The sequence below is a fragment of the Girardinichthys multiradiatus genome, chromosome 17, assembly GCF_021462225.1.
Source record: "Girardinichthys multiradiatus isolate DD_20200921_A chromosome 17, DD_fGirMul_XY1, whole genome shotgun sequence".
Lineage (NCBI taxonomy): Eukaryota > Metazoa > Chordata > Actinopteri > Cyprinodontiformes > Goodeidae > Girardinichthys > Girardinichthys multiradiatus.
The window spans coordinates 19,820,240-19,834,584 of NC_061809.1; the positions used below are offsets into that span (position 1 = coordinate 19,820,240).

The 14,345-nt window shown below is 36.5% G+C and overlaps 2 protein-coding genes across 3 annotated transcripts in view; one reads left to right on the forward strand and one right to left on the reverse strand.

The window, feature by feature from the left end:
• Positions 1-2,932, forward strand: part of hgfa (hepatocyte growth factor a) — a 26,833-nt gene extending 23,901 nt beyond the window's left edge. For both annotated transcript variants that reach the window (XM_047389207.1, XM_047389208.1), the window contains exon 18: positions 99-2,932. In XM_047389207.1, coding sequence (XP_047245163.1) covers positions 99-275 — 177 coding nt within the window. In that variant the 3' untranslated portion in view covers positions 276-2,932. The remainder of the gene's footprint in view (positions 1-98) is intronic.
• Positions 2,044-12,108, reverse strand: LOC124882625 (paired box protein Pax-4-like). Its single transcript, XM_047389061.1, has 11 exons — positions 12,075-12,108; positions 11,858-11,988; positions 11,515-11,724; positions 11,343-11,433; positions 10,041-10,166; positions 9,878-9,960; positions 9,730-9,793; positions 9,516-9,586; positions 8,027-8,123; positions 6,376-6,627; positions 2,044-3,298 (listed from the first exon to the last, which is right to left on the reverse strand). The coding sequence occupies exons 1-11, from the start codon at positions 12,106-12,108 to the stop codon at positions 3,285-3,287; spliced, it is 1,173 nt and encodes a 390-aa protein (XP_047245017.1). The 3' UTR covers positions 2,044-3,284.
• Between the last annotated feature and the right edge of the window lie 2,237 nt (positions 12,109-14,345).

Consider the following 14,345-nt stretch of genomic DNA (forward strand, 5'->3'; position numbering starts at 1 on the left):
ATGTGATGTATATAAAAGAGTATTACACATCTGAGGCATAATATATTGTAGAAGATAATTGTTGATTTGCTGTTTGTGTCTACATCATTTACTTTCAGAGGGATTATGGTGGTCCGCTGGTTTGCCAGGAACATGAGCGAAAAGTTATCATTGGTGTGAGCATCCAAAGGACAAAATGTGCCTCCTCGCAGCCTGCCCTATTTGTTAATGTTGCCTTCTACTCAGAGTGGATTTACAAAGTGTTTAAACTTTATCCCAGTTTGGAGAGGAACTGATGGCTTAGTATGGGATCAGTCCTATTGTGGACAGTATATGAAGGGGCATTCAGGGCCAAAAAGCATTGCAAGGCCTTTCCACCTGAAGTAAGCAATGAGGAAAACCAAATTTGGGAGAGTTGCCATTTTGTTGGAGCTTGGATTTGAATGATGGAATGTTACTGCCTTAAAAATCTAGAAGATCTGCTTTCATTTGGTACATTGATGGCAGACTTACTGAAGCCATGCAATCAAAAACAACACAAAAGGCAAGTTAAATCTGAGCGTATCTCCTGGAATATACTTGAATCTGGTTTATTTGGCGGCTACCAGTTAAAGTAGCCCTCTTTGTCTGGATTTTTTTTCAATTTGTTTAGCTGGGCTACAAATTGTGCTTTTTTATTTAAAAAAAAAAAAAAAGATGTGGTATGGGAAATATGAAACAGTATTGGGGTCCAAAATACCACTTTCCAGCAAATAGATATTCAAATATGTGACAGATTTAATCCTCTCTCTCTCTCTCTCTTTGTTAAATCAATAGGTGATCATTTAAATCAAACTGGAAATACATATCATAAATAAATAAATAGATCAGTAGTTTAAATGTTTAAGTCATTTATAAAATATATATAAAAATAAGGATAATTTCAGTGTATCATATGATAGGAATACAAATGTAAATGTTTCAGTATTTAATTGTTTTGGTTTCTTGTTTTGCACATCATCAAAAATTTATTTGATCTATTTCCTTTACCCGTCAAAGTCAGTTGCGAAAACGGGTCTTGCAGTTAAACTGCTGAACAGGTCAACCAATCAGATGTTTGGGTCTATGTTGACAAGCCATAGTAATCATTTAGAATTGTTTTATGAGGATTGTAACACAGGAAAACTGAAATAGTTACATACTGAAATAAAAGTATACTGTATGATGTACTGTTTAAAATAAATTATAATAAAGACATTAAAACTTGCATTTATTAAGTCTTAATGTATTTATCATAGTTTATTTTAAACACGTGCATAAATATTTAATTGTTAAATATTTTTTTTCATTTAATAATGGCACTTCTGGTCTTCAATCCAGAATACAGGTATATCAGCTCTGGTTGTTGGGTAGTTTATGTATATTACAGCTGTTAGTTGTTTCAATGTTAAAAGCATAAACCATAAAACTATGGAAACAGCTTAAAAAATAAAAAATGTCATAAAATTCCTCTTTGGCTCCCAATGAGAAAATAAGTACGTCAGACAGTTTATAAAGCTAAAACTGTCTGCCTGGAAGTCCAGCAGAGGTACAAAACAATTGGGCTTTAGTTCTAAAAATCGTAGATATGAGTTTGTAGAATGCAAAACAGTAGCAGCCGTGGCCAACCTGGCAGTTTTAATTGTGTGCAGTAGCTGAACTGCCTTTTCCCCAGTTAGCTGTAACTGTTAGTTACTCCCGAGAGAGAAGGTTTAAGTAGGCCTGAGCAAACTGCTCCAGTTCTTATGCTAATATTTGTAGCATGAGAGAGAGAAGAGCCATGCCAAATATAACATGGCTGTTTGGTCTCCAGCTTGGAGAGAACTGTGGCCCCTGGTGGGCTGTGTGTGGTCAGTAGAATATTGTTTTGTTTGTAATATAAAAAGTGACTGTGTGTACAGACCTGCAGATTTATTTTGTTTCTGACATGGTGTAAGGTTTTATAGGTCTTATAGATCTTGATTATTGTTGGTTCACAAAGTACGGTCAGATAGGCTTCTATGGACTTCTGATTATGTGGAATATTTAAAAAAAAAAATTAGGATGTAGTAATTTATATTTATTTTTTTTAAGTGGGAGGAAGAAAATTGTCATAATTGAGTTTATAATTTGATGGTACGCTTACTTTGGGGTTTATATTACAAACATGGTTTCAAAGAAATTGGGAACCTTGGTGAAATGTGAAGAAAACAAATGTAAAGTTCACTCAGATTCTACAAAAAGGTAGAGACGGTTCATCAGCTGCTAAAACATGGTTTAAAAGAACTATAATATGGAGCCTTATCACCATACAATGATAAACCAGCAGCTGTGCCGTTGTAATTCCATCTCAAGCTTGTGCTCTCTATGATTTCTGAATTTCAACTTTGATCCATCAGAGAGCCACTTTCCATCTCATCTCAGTTCATTTATAAATGAGCTCATTAGCTAAAACAGACAAAAACATTTGAGGACTTTGTTTTTTTCCTTTGTGTTGTAACGTTTTAGTTTTTTTCAGGAAATCAAAGTTTATTTGATGATCCTTTGCTAGTCTAAAGAACAATCACAAATCTACGGCCTACAGTATGAATCTGTTTTCATGAATAAATAAGCAGCAACAATATTTACAACATGATTGCAGCCCAAAAGTAGTCATGCATATTTCACAAATAAAAGGAATGTCATCGAAAATCCAGAAAATGTATCCCTTGGCTGACAGGTAATACCACATGGCAAAGATTATTAGTTTAATGGAAGTTTTGTTGTGACTATGCCCTGAAAGTGTTGCAACTGTTATTTAATATAGCCTAACATAATGTAAATATGTAAATCTGGGTTGTACATTTTTTGAATAGCATACTTATAAAATGCAGCTGCTATTTCTTTTGTATCCATGAAATTTTCTGATTTTTGTATCCTTTGTATTCCTATTTTTAATAAACAATTTTACATTGAATCATTTCTCTTGCTGTGCATGTTTTCTTTCATGTAATTCTGTTTGCTCTGTTTTTGGCACTCATGACCTTCTGCCGCTGAGAGAAGCAAACTCCTTGTGTATGATGAATATTCTTGAGTGGCTGAAGCAGCAGGGGTTATCAATACAACCAGTCGAGGGGATAAATTATAACATCCTTAGAAATGTTCGGATGACAAATGAGGACATCGTCGGCTTAAGTGGTGTGGAGTTCACGCTGGATGAGCTTTTCAGCCAACTTTGGGGTTGCTCAACATGAGATGAGAAATGCTTTGTGCTCCAGACTTCAGCTTAATATTTGCGCCAACAATTACAGGGAGGTTTAAAAAGGTACTCATGGAGTTTCTTCTGTGAAAGACAGGGAACAGGTATTTAGAGTCTGCCATTATCAACAATCTGTTAAAAATACTCAAAGCAGAAATAAAAAAATCTACTTTCTCCATCGTGTGTATGCGTTACACTCTTAGGTCAATACTTGTAAAAGTAGCAGACTTTAATATTTATCAGTGCTCGGAAAATTATTCAGTTGCAATCTTAAAATGAATATGTACCACATTATAAAATGAAAGGTTTAAAGACGCTGAGGCTGGAAACCTCTTGTTTATAGTGGATGCAGTCCTTATTTCAAATTAACTCCAGTTTCCAACAAGATACTTTATTTCTTTTTCAACCTAATGTGTCAGTCAACAGGGTAATTTGACAGTTACTTTGACAGGTGTGTGGCGCTATTAGATGCCTCTGAAATGTAGCGTTAACGTGCTAACAATACGAATACTTTGCTGTATTTTTGCAAAGGTTTCCCACAGTTAGCTATTTTCTCTTATTCTTAATTTATCCATTTTTAGCCACTACTAATAATGTAGGTACTGTCGGTTTGTACAGATAAGCCAGTGTACGTCAGTTACATTGCATTACACAACAAGAGGGCAGTGCAGTGCCAAGAACAATGGGCGTTGTCTTCAGGCAGAGAAATTTAATTAGTTTTAGTCACACCTGTTGCTTCTTTTTTGCCTTCTTGTATCTGCTCAGTGGTTGGCAACCACAGAAATGCTTTTTGGTAATGTATATTCTTCTTTTATTTATGATCTGTTCATTTGTGAATTGGCATGAGGAATGTGAATTTATTTGAATGAAACAGGTTAGGTACGCACGGTTTATCTTCTCTCTCTATAAAGGTTTGATACATTAAGACAGATTTTAAGAATGCATATTTTCAGTGCATGAAGTTCAATAAACCAAGTAAAAAGGCAAAATGTGAGGAGCTGCCCAGCATACTCTGTTTGGTGCCATGCCCAGAGAAACCTAAGCAAAAAGAAAATGTGTACACTGCTGTTTTTTCCTTCCCCTTAGAAAAGGAACTCCAGGTTCAGAATATGTGTATCTAGCTGTGTCTCTTCCAGGCTGAAGTCATTGACAGAGCTGTTGCTGTCATTATATTCAAGTATTTTTTATTTTTCCTTACCATAGAACAGAGGTACCTCAGTCCAGTCCTTGAGAACTACTATCCTGCAACTTTTAGATGCATCCCTTCTCCAACACACCAGAATCCAATTAACTGCTTGTTACCAGACCTTTGCAGAGCTGAATGACTGAATGCTGATGAGGGAATTTAGCCATTTGATTCAGGTGTGCTGGACCAGAGATGCATTTAAAAGTTGCAGGATGGTAGCTCTCGTAGACTGGACTTGAGCTCCACTGCCATTGAAAGTACTCCTAGCTCAGAGCTTCTGCCTTTCTCTGTCTTTTGTGGATAGTCATTGACTGAGTTATTCAATAATTATGTATAATCTTAGGTTTTCTTGCCTATGGAAATAGAAAGTGTATTCTGCTTGCTCACTGCAAGAAAAGTACTCCTGGCTGGTTATGTCATCAGTGTCATCTTCCCTAAACATAAACCTTCACAGAGCGTTTGCTGCAAATAATTGTCTATTCTTTCCTTTTCTATATAAAAAAATCCTTTAAGCCTCAGCACTTGTCTGTCTCTTCCCTGTATAGATTGATTGATTTAAGCATTACTGTCTTTAACTCTACACACTTCAATAGAAAGTACACCTGGCCCAGTGCTTTTGTGCTGTTTTAGTCCCAGCTGATGGCCGCTAATACTCAGCCTGGTTCCGCTGCAGATCTCTTGTGGATTGGTTCTACTCCACTTTTGCCACATGCTTGTTGTGTTTTATTTGGATTATTTTGGACAGATGGGATTCACTCCTAAATTTGTTTAAATTGGCCATGAGCGATATGTCTTTGGTTTTTTTGTCTGTTTTCTTTTTTACTCAAAAGCACACTGAAAATTAGGTATGCTCAGTTATTAGGTTTGTAGTGTAGTTCCTAATCCTATTGACCATACAAAAGTTGTACTAAACAGCAGCATAGAAGTGATTGTCTGTAGAAATTACAGCTTCAGCAGTGTCATGTGGAGATATCCTTTACTTATCCACCTTCATGGTGTCATATTCCAATGAGGGTCATTTTGTTAGTAGGCCATTTCCACACTGCTGACCAAGCTGTTTGCCTTCTAATCCCGGCTCTTTCCCTTCTGACTAATTATCAAGGATCTCAGAGTCTTAGTGTCTCTTCACTGTTGTAAAGGGATATTAAGGAATGCAATGCCTTTGCCCTGCTGCAGTAATAAAAAACGATACGAAGCAATGCAGATATCAGGTCATGTTTAGAGTTTTTGAAGCTTCTCTTTTATAGTTTCTCCCACTGGCTTTCCCTGGACAAAAATCTTGGAAGGCTGCCTTAACCTCCTTCTGCACTTTTGCAAAGCAGCAAAGCCCACAGACTATTAAAGAGATAGCAACCATATCATTTTATGGTGATTCCAAATGATCCGTGGAGCTTTGATTTATGTTGACAAGTCGTCAAGCCAACCAAATCACTGACAAAAAACATGAAAGCACTTTGGATTGAGGTCATGCTCCATTTCCTAATTTATCTTTACATTTTCTCTGTTAGCACTTCATGTTCCCTCTAAAATCTACTCCCCATCAAGCAAGGCCTGCGTTTATTGGCTCTATCAGAGCTCGGTATTAAAGTCTTGGGGTTTTTTTTCCTGGAAAAACATTAGTGAAACATCCTTCCAAAAGAAAAAGGGGTTTATAACCATCTTATCTTTCCAACTTTATTTAGTACATCCTGGGTTTACTTTTTTTTAATAAGAGGATTTCTTGCATTAGTTTAATCTTCTCAAACAGCAATCAAAGTAACAAATCTTTTCTATATATTTTCTTGTATTCCACTTTACAGAAACAATGAAGGACTTGTTGAAACATCAGTCTTTTGTCTCCCTCTACTGGCCGAACATTGTCTCTACAGTAAAGAATTCACTCAAAGCAGTAGTTGGCTGTGAGAACTACCTTTTTAACACTACATGCTAAACTCAGTATAGTTAAAAATCCAGTATCATTTTCAAACCATGCTACCTGGAAGATGCACATCCTGGGGGTACAGGAACTTTTCCTTGGTTTGAAACTGACTCCACATAAACGGCACACTCTGCTGGTTCCACTGCTGAGAGGCAGGGCTGTGGGCTCTGATGTTCTCAGAGGCCAGCTGGAAAGTGTTCCTTGGGTACGTGTTATCTTGAACAGGTGGGAAAGTGAATGCATCTCTGTTGAGATGCTGTGCTGTCCTGTCCACGGCCTGTGGCAACATGTCACACAGCTGCTGAGGAACTGAAGGAGAACAGACTTTCAGAAGCCTCAATACTTGTACATCAAACATTTGAAGCATCACAAACTAGAAAGGCTAAAATAACTTCACCAGCAAATTTACCTAAAATAAAGATTGAGAAATTTATTTCAGGTGGCTTTTGTAGTCAGCCGTACATTTATGTTCAGAGCCCAAAGTAGTTTATATCTATGCCCATTAATAATTGTTTCTACTTCTCTCTTCAATGCTATTTTCACCTTTAATTATTTAAGGGGGCACTAAAATGTGTATTATACTATTGAAACAAATTTTATGATATCGTTAAAGTAATATACTAAACTTTAGCAAGAATATAATAATGTTCAGCTGGCAGAGAAATCAAGAGTTGCACCAAAAACGATTTAATTCGATCTGCATATTAGGTTTGTTGGAAGATTTTAAAACTGTTTGGGTGTTCTTAATTAATGGATTACTCAAGAAGATTGGGTGTGAAGGTCAAGAGGTCAAGCATAACTCAAACTCCACCAACACTTGGTTTCAGATAAAGTTCTGAACAATACTAGAGTGGTCATCATAGTTGTCTGACTAGAACTCTTAATTCAAAATTAAGGAATGGCACTCAAACGAAAGTCGTAACAGCAAAAGGCTGTTCTACTAAGAACAGAAGATGCTTGTCATTCAGGTGGTGAATAATTTTAAGAACACAGTAGACATTTAAAGTGAAGTTTTGTTTATTATTATAGAAATTACTGGTATCTTTGTATGTTGAGATTTTTTTGCGGCAGTAGTGGGCTTTATGTTTTGTTATTTTGTTAAAATAAGCAGACAGGAGGTGAGAAGACATGCAGCACAGGTCTCTGGGATTGGGACTTACACCCAGGACAGCTGCATTGAGTACTGCAGCATCCCTTTATGGGTCGCCCGCTCTACCGCTGTGCCTCGCACCTTGCCCCCATCTTATATTTTATATTGTTCTTGTGAGATTTGTTTTTTGAAAACAGGTCAAAGTCTTTACATTTCACCAAACACAACTCATGTGGGGGTGGGGTGAAGAATTTTAGCTGCAACTGCGTACTAGGAGAATGGGTTTTATATTACTGGGATGATTGCATACAAATACTTTTTTTTTAAATGTTCTCACTTGCATAGAATCCTAGAAAATTATATAAGAATGTGATGTAGGTAGGCTTATGTATGCTATGTAAGTAACTGTTTACTTTTAAACTGAGTTTGGAGTCTGACAGTAGCTCTACACTCTAAAGGTTTTCACTATAAAACCTTTAACGTTATATAATCTATCAATCCATTGCTGATATTAATATTATATTGCAGATTGTTTTATTTTCTGTATTTGCTGTTTCCTGTATTTTGTAGACGAAGATTAAAATTGAACTCTGCTAAAACATCTTGGTGTGATCTTACCGGCTGTTGTTTGAGAGAAGTAGCCATTTTGTAGTTTCCGGATGCCACTGGGTTGTAAGGTGGTGTTTTGACAGTTCATTCTTAATATACCCATGTCCTAAAATCAAGAATGAGTGCATTTTAAAAAGTGTACAGCACCCCTTATTAAAATGCAGGTATAGGTTGTACAAAAAAGTGGGACTATGATGAATCATTTCAACACTAATTTCCACATAATGTGACATATCCTATCTATATGTCCTCCTCCTGACTGATAGCTTTTTACAATTAGATCATTTTGATACTTTGTAACCTCTCTGCAGTCTTTTCCTTTTATCTAAAGAATGCAAGCGAGAAACTGCCCAGAAAACACTATGCATATTTACAATAACTGAACCATTTATTCTTCTTTTGTAATACTATGTGTATATACAAATTGCCCTTAAAAAATGTACAGTACTGTGCAAACGTTTTAGGAAGATGTGAAAAATTGCTGTAAACAAAGAATGCCTTAAGACAAATAAATTATTGTTTATTTTGATCAATTTGCAAAATGCTAAGTGAACGAACCCAAACATATAGCCAAAGTCATTAAGAACTATCTTCAGCATAAAGAAGAACAAGAATTACTGGAAGTTATGGTATGGCCACCACAGAGCCCTGATGTCAACATCATCAAGTGTGTCTGGGATTACATGAAGAGATAGAAGGATGTGAGGAAGATCTGTGGTTAGTTCTCCAAGATGTTTGGAACAACCTACCAGCCAACTTCCTTCAAAAACTGTTTCCAAGTGTACCTAGAAGAATTGATGCTGTTTTAAAGGCAAAGGGTGGTCACACCAAATATTGTTCTGATTTAGATTTTTCTTTTGCTCATTTGATGCATTTTGTTGATTGATGAAAATAAATGATTAACACTTCAATTTTTCAAAGCATTCTTTGTGTACAGCATTTTTTCACACCTGCCTGAAACGTTTGCACAGTACTGTATATATTTATATTTAAATTGTTTGCACATTGAGACTCTGAAACCAAACTTAAATTCCTTGTTTGTGTGCAACCACTTGCGCACAAACGGCTGAACTTTATTTCAGTGTAATTAAATTAACTATAATTTTAGGATATTTTTTGTTAAATCTGAACTCAAGAAAACTGAATGGCAAAATCAAATAAAAGGGTGTTTCATTAAAGTATTTAAGGGTATGCATATTTGTGCAAACAGGTTAATGCAACTTTTTGGTTTTCCTCTATAGAATTGCTTGATTTTTCTTGAATTGTACAGGACCTGTGTCACGCATGGGAAAAAAAAATGTTTTGACATTATTTATCAGTCATTTAATGTCATAATTGTCATGAAAACATAACATTTTAACACCAGAACCTGATATAAATGCTTTCGCCATCACAATCAATTAAAACAGATTAAAAGGACAAAGATATTAGAAGTTGTACAGCTAGGATGAAATTAAAAGAGATTTAACAGTTTAATCTACAAAGTAAGTTACACTACCTGCAATATAAAGTTGTGTGTGAGGGCTGGATTTGGAGGAATACATCCTCTCTGCTGTCGCAGGTCTAAAGCTGTAGGGGAGAGATGTGTTTTGTAAAAATGAATGAATAATGTTTTTTAGCACACTTTCTTTTTTTTCAAATGTAATCCTTACATACATATTCTTCCAAATATGTGGCTGTATTATATTTTTGCCAAAATCTAACATCCTTACTCTTTGTTCTACTTCTCTGTTTCATTTCCCTCCTCCACTTAGCCCGTCTGTTTGAAAACCAAACCTACAAGAAGGAAATGAGGCATCACGAGTGATAATGCTGAATATGTGAGTTTATACAAACTAATTTGGTGATTCAAAAGTGTACCTTGATTGTGTCTTCTGGAAGTTTAATTTCAGCTGACAGTTTCTCTCTTGTGTGTAGATCAGTGTACTGGCTCTGGGAGAATTCTGGTTCGGAAGAGATGAACATTTATTTTCCTGAGTGTAAACACGCTGAACTGTCACAGGATGATGAACTGGATGATTACCTTGCTCGAGTGCTCTGCTCTGGTCTGGGGTGAAAGTGGTGCGGTTCCTGTGATGTGTTCCTTCAGATTTCTGGTCATCAGAGCTCATTGCTTCTTCATTTGCTTCTTTACCCACAGAAAGAAAATCTGCACAACGTACATCCATTTGACACTCTGGTTCAAACTTCAAACGGATTTATGAACACCATAAAAGGAATTTTGGAGGTTATTTATTAGTTAATTTTATTAGTCTATTAATTTAGTTTTTAGAGGTCTTGATCTCAATAAAAGTGTGGGGTGATTTAAGACATGCCAGAAACGCCTCAAACATCTCACAGCTGAAAATGTGGACTCCTCAGACCGAGGTCATAGACTGGGAGAGGACTACAAGATACACCTTGCTGAAGTCATTTCAAGTAAAATGGGTAAGACTAGATTTTGAGGGTAGGGTGTCCACCCTTTTCCACAGAATACAATTTTTTTTTTGTTATATTTTGTTTATTGAGTAAAACAAGGTATATTTCTGTTTATCGAAAATTAAATCAAATTTATTTTCAAGTGATATAAAATATTAGACAATATCATGTGAGCACATTAAACTGAATGTTTAATGTGGCGGTGTACTTTTTTCACACCAATTGTTTGCCGCTAAAGTGTTGAGGATTCCAAAATATAAGACTTCTGTGTTGCTTTCATTTCATTTGATTTAGTGACACCCACAACTTAACATCTTGTGAATACTCCAAAAGCCTTTTCAAAGAAGTCCTGGCATCACATTTCACTGGTAGTAAACACGTGTGTCATCTGCGTAACAATGAAATGTGATACAATGCTTAAAAATTGAACCCAGAGGGAGCATGTACAGAGCAAAAACAAGAGGTCAAACAATGGCCTCCTTGAGAGAAACCCTGTTTTAAATATAAATTACAGAAGATGAGTCTACGAAAGATTGAGAAATTATACGTGCTATTATTTAATGTTTGGAAGACTTTTTTAGTTCTATTAAATTAATAAAATATTAAAATGTTTGTTGTGTCAATACTCAACTGAATATAGAAAAAAACTGTTTTGTGCAACTTAGTAAAATTATCTTTAAAATTAGTAAGAAAATAACTTATTTGAAGTACATCTTAAAAATAGATAATTTGATTTATTTATTTAGGTGTGTGTTTTAGCTGTTAAACTTACATAATTTCTACATAGAAATATTGATTATGTTTATCCAAAAATATTTAATGCAAGGCTTTAATCCAATATGATTTGTTAAATAAAACATTATCAGCATAAAACTGTTTATCAAAGTGAAACCTTTTGATAACTTACCCTGTCCAGCCCTGATGGCAGCATTGACCTCCATGCACATTATTCCATGGTCCAAGTGGATTTTTCTTAGAATCCTATTTATGGATGACACCTTACAGGAAACAGCGGACAAAACGCTTTATAAACTGCAGATTAATGATCAGATCCAGAAGCAATGTTTTAATCTACTTACGCTAGGAATTTTTGCGGTTTTACGTGTTCTTGAAAGCCGTTTTCGTATTTCCCAAGCAAAAATAGTTGGATTTTCCCTTTTGCACTGGATGATTGTGGAGATGACGCTGGGGGTGAGAAGCCGAGGGCGGCTCCCTCCTATGGACTTAGGCTTCACCAGCCCTGTGCGCCTGTAGCGGCACAGGATCTTGCTGACGCACCCGTTGGACACCTGGAAAGACGCACTAAGTTAGGGACCATCCAGTACAGATCCATTTCACTCACATGGACGAATATTGGTTCCCATTGTAATTATGCATTTTCCTTAAAAATGTGTTTATCTGAGCTTTTTGTATTGTGCGCACCTGGAGAATCCGGGATATTTCACTTGGGCGGAATCCCTCTGAGGCCAGCTCAATTACCTTAATTCTCTTGGATTCTGGTAGAGGTCTGCCGTTGAAAAACGTCCCTCCTAACTGGTTAACACTTCCACCACCTAATAACGTATATTGATATTTAATACCTTTGTATAAAACGTACCAAAGTCAAATAGATCCAATCGAGGTATAGTGAAAAACTAACCTTGGCTTTGCAGATACCTGCTTGTTCCGCACATCTCCGCTTGGTTCCAGGCTCGTTGAAATTCAGAACAATAACTTTCCTCCAAAGGACTAATCAGAATGAGGCTCGAAGCAACTCCAAACACCTTTTGAGAATGACACTGCATAATCAAAGTCCTCAGCGGAGATTTATAGGCCTGCGAGACCTAAACACAACGTGGTCTTCATGCTTCCTGAAATGTCAACAAAGCTGGGAGCGCATATTGGGATAAACTGGGTTCAGATTGCAAGTGTCTCTGTGGCGATTTATTCATTTGATTATTTCTGAATGCATTGAATTTTATTTAGGGGTATCAGCAAGAGGGCTGAATCCACGCCACACTTCTTCTTCTTCTTTTTTTTTTTACATTTTGATTTAGATTTTTCTCCTTCCACTTCAGAATTAGGCACTCCTTTGTATTGATATATCACAAATTTAAATGCATTGCAGTTTGCGGTTGTATGTTTCAGGATCAAGGGTAATGAAAATTGTTGCAACGCACTGTTTTTATTTCATTTCACATACAATATGATTTTAAGTTAATTTCTAGCTGTATGCCATGGCTTTTTTTTTTTTTTTTTTTTTACCAATATATTATCTAATTCATTTTAAGCATTTTCTTTTTCAGAACTAAAATTCAAAAATTTGCAATCAGCCCTATGAGTCAATACTTTATAGAATAACCTTTAGTTCCAGCTACTGCTTCAAGTCTTTTGGGGTACGTCTTTACCAGCTTTGCAGATATGGAAACAGACATTTTTGATAATTCTTTCCAAAGTATCTCAAGTGCCGTCAGATTTTCAAGTTATTAGACTTGGAGATTTTAACACATGAATATGCTTTGATCTAATTTATCAATTTTTAGCACAGGAAATGTTTAGATTTGTCATGCTTGAAGGTGAACCTTCAGCAAAGTCTCAAGTCTCTTGTTGCTCCCAACAGGTTTTCTTTCTGGGTCTTCCTGTATCTCCCTATCAACTCAGACAAGCTTCCATGTTTCCGCTGAAGAGAAGCATTCCCACAGCGGGCATGTTGTGTTCATGGTGCTGCGCGTTGTTCGATTTCGACTGCACCTAGCAATTTGCATGTAGAACAAAAAAAAAGTTCAGTTTCACTCCTTTGACTTTCTACCTGCAGTGTTTCTGCACCTTAGGTGGATCGTGATATCTTGGTGGGTTTGCAGCTACTCTTTCCATTTTCAGGTGATGCGTTGAACAGTTCTCCATTAAGCTTGAAATATATTTTTTATAACCTAACCATATTTTAAACATTTCCACCACTTTATCCCTGACCTGTCTGGTTTGATCCTTGGTCTTAATGTTGCTTTTTGTTCTCTGATGTTCTGTAACAAACCTCTGAGCCATTCACAAAACAGTTGTTTTTTTACACACAGGTGGACTCTATTTACTAGTGTAAACACATTTTCTCCTCAATCTTAAAAAAATCAATTGTACTGAATTTTATTTAGTCGTAGTTTTATTTAGTTTTTGATGATATATGCCTTAATTTTATTTGACCTTCTTCCGGTGGTTTGATCGGTTCCTTTTGCGCAGTGGCTGGTATTCTTAATTAAAGAGATTTAAGGGTGCTTTCTCAAACGTTCTGCTTTGTTCCAGTTGCATGTGTGGTAACATACAGATCCCAGCTTTCCAAGAATGGAAAACATACAGGAGCTGATGGATCAGCTTGGGGTCACGTGACAAGAGCATTCCCATTCCCAGCTGAAGTGTTGCATTAAACGGATCTCTGGCCTCTTTTCATAAAGCAAACATTTGGAAATCTGCTCCAATGACGACTGCCATATGGTAAAGTGCTTTTGATAAATCATAAATCCATCAGGTTGTCTCGCTTTATTACATTTTCCTCCAAAACGTGAACAAATAGACTCGCGTACATACAGGCGCAAGGAGAGGGCCAATTGGGGGGACCTCGCTTATCCAGAAGTGGGAGGCTAACATCCTCACAGATGTTCCTTGGGCAGACAGCCGATAAAAATACGTTGTAAACGCTTTCAAGGGGGAATATTTGACGAGCAAATATTAGCTCATGTGAAAACCCCACACAGGCTCGTCTTTGGGCCTGTTTAATGACTAATTGAATATCATTAGTTGGGTCCACACACACCGAAGTGGCACCGACATAAAGGATCAGATTTTAAAAGGCCATATGGCCCACATTATACATTAACCATGAGTCAAAGGGCTGCAACACTGTGTGTACAGTCAGGAAGACACAATCGAGGACAGGCGTTCT

Excerpts from the sequence above, each read along its gene's own strand:
- LOC124882625 (XM_047389061.1), bottom strand. The coding sequence starts at position 12,108 with ATGTGCGGAACAAGCAGGTATCTGCAAAGCCAAG. Across the intron at positions 10,167-11,342 it reads TGCCATCAGGGCTGGACAGG|ATTTTCTTTCTGTGGGTAAA; the intron begins GTAAGTTATCAA and ends TACGTTGTGCAG. Across the intron at positions 9,587-9,729 it reads ACAGAGAAGTAGAACAAAGA|CTTTAGACCTGCGACAGCAG; the intron begins GTAAGGATGTTA and ends TCTCCCCTACAG.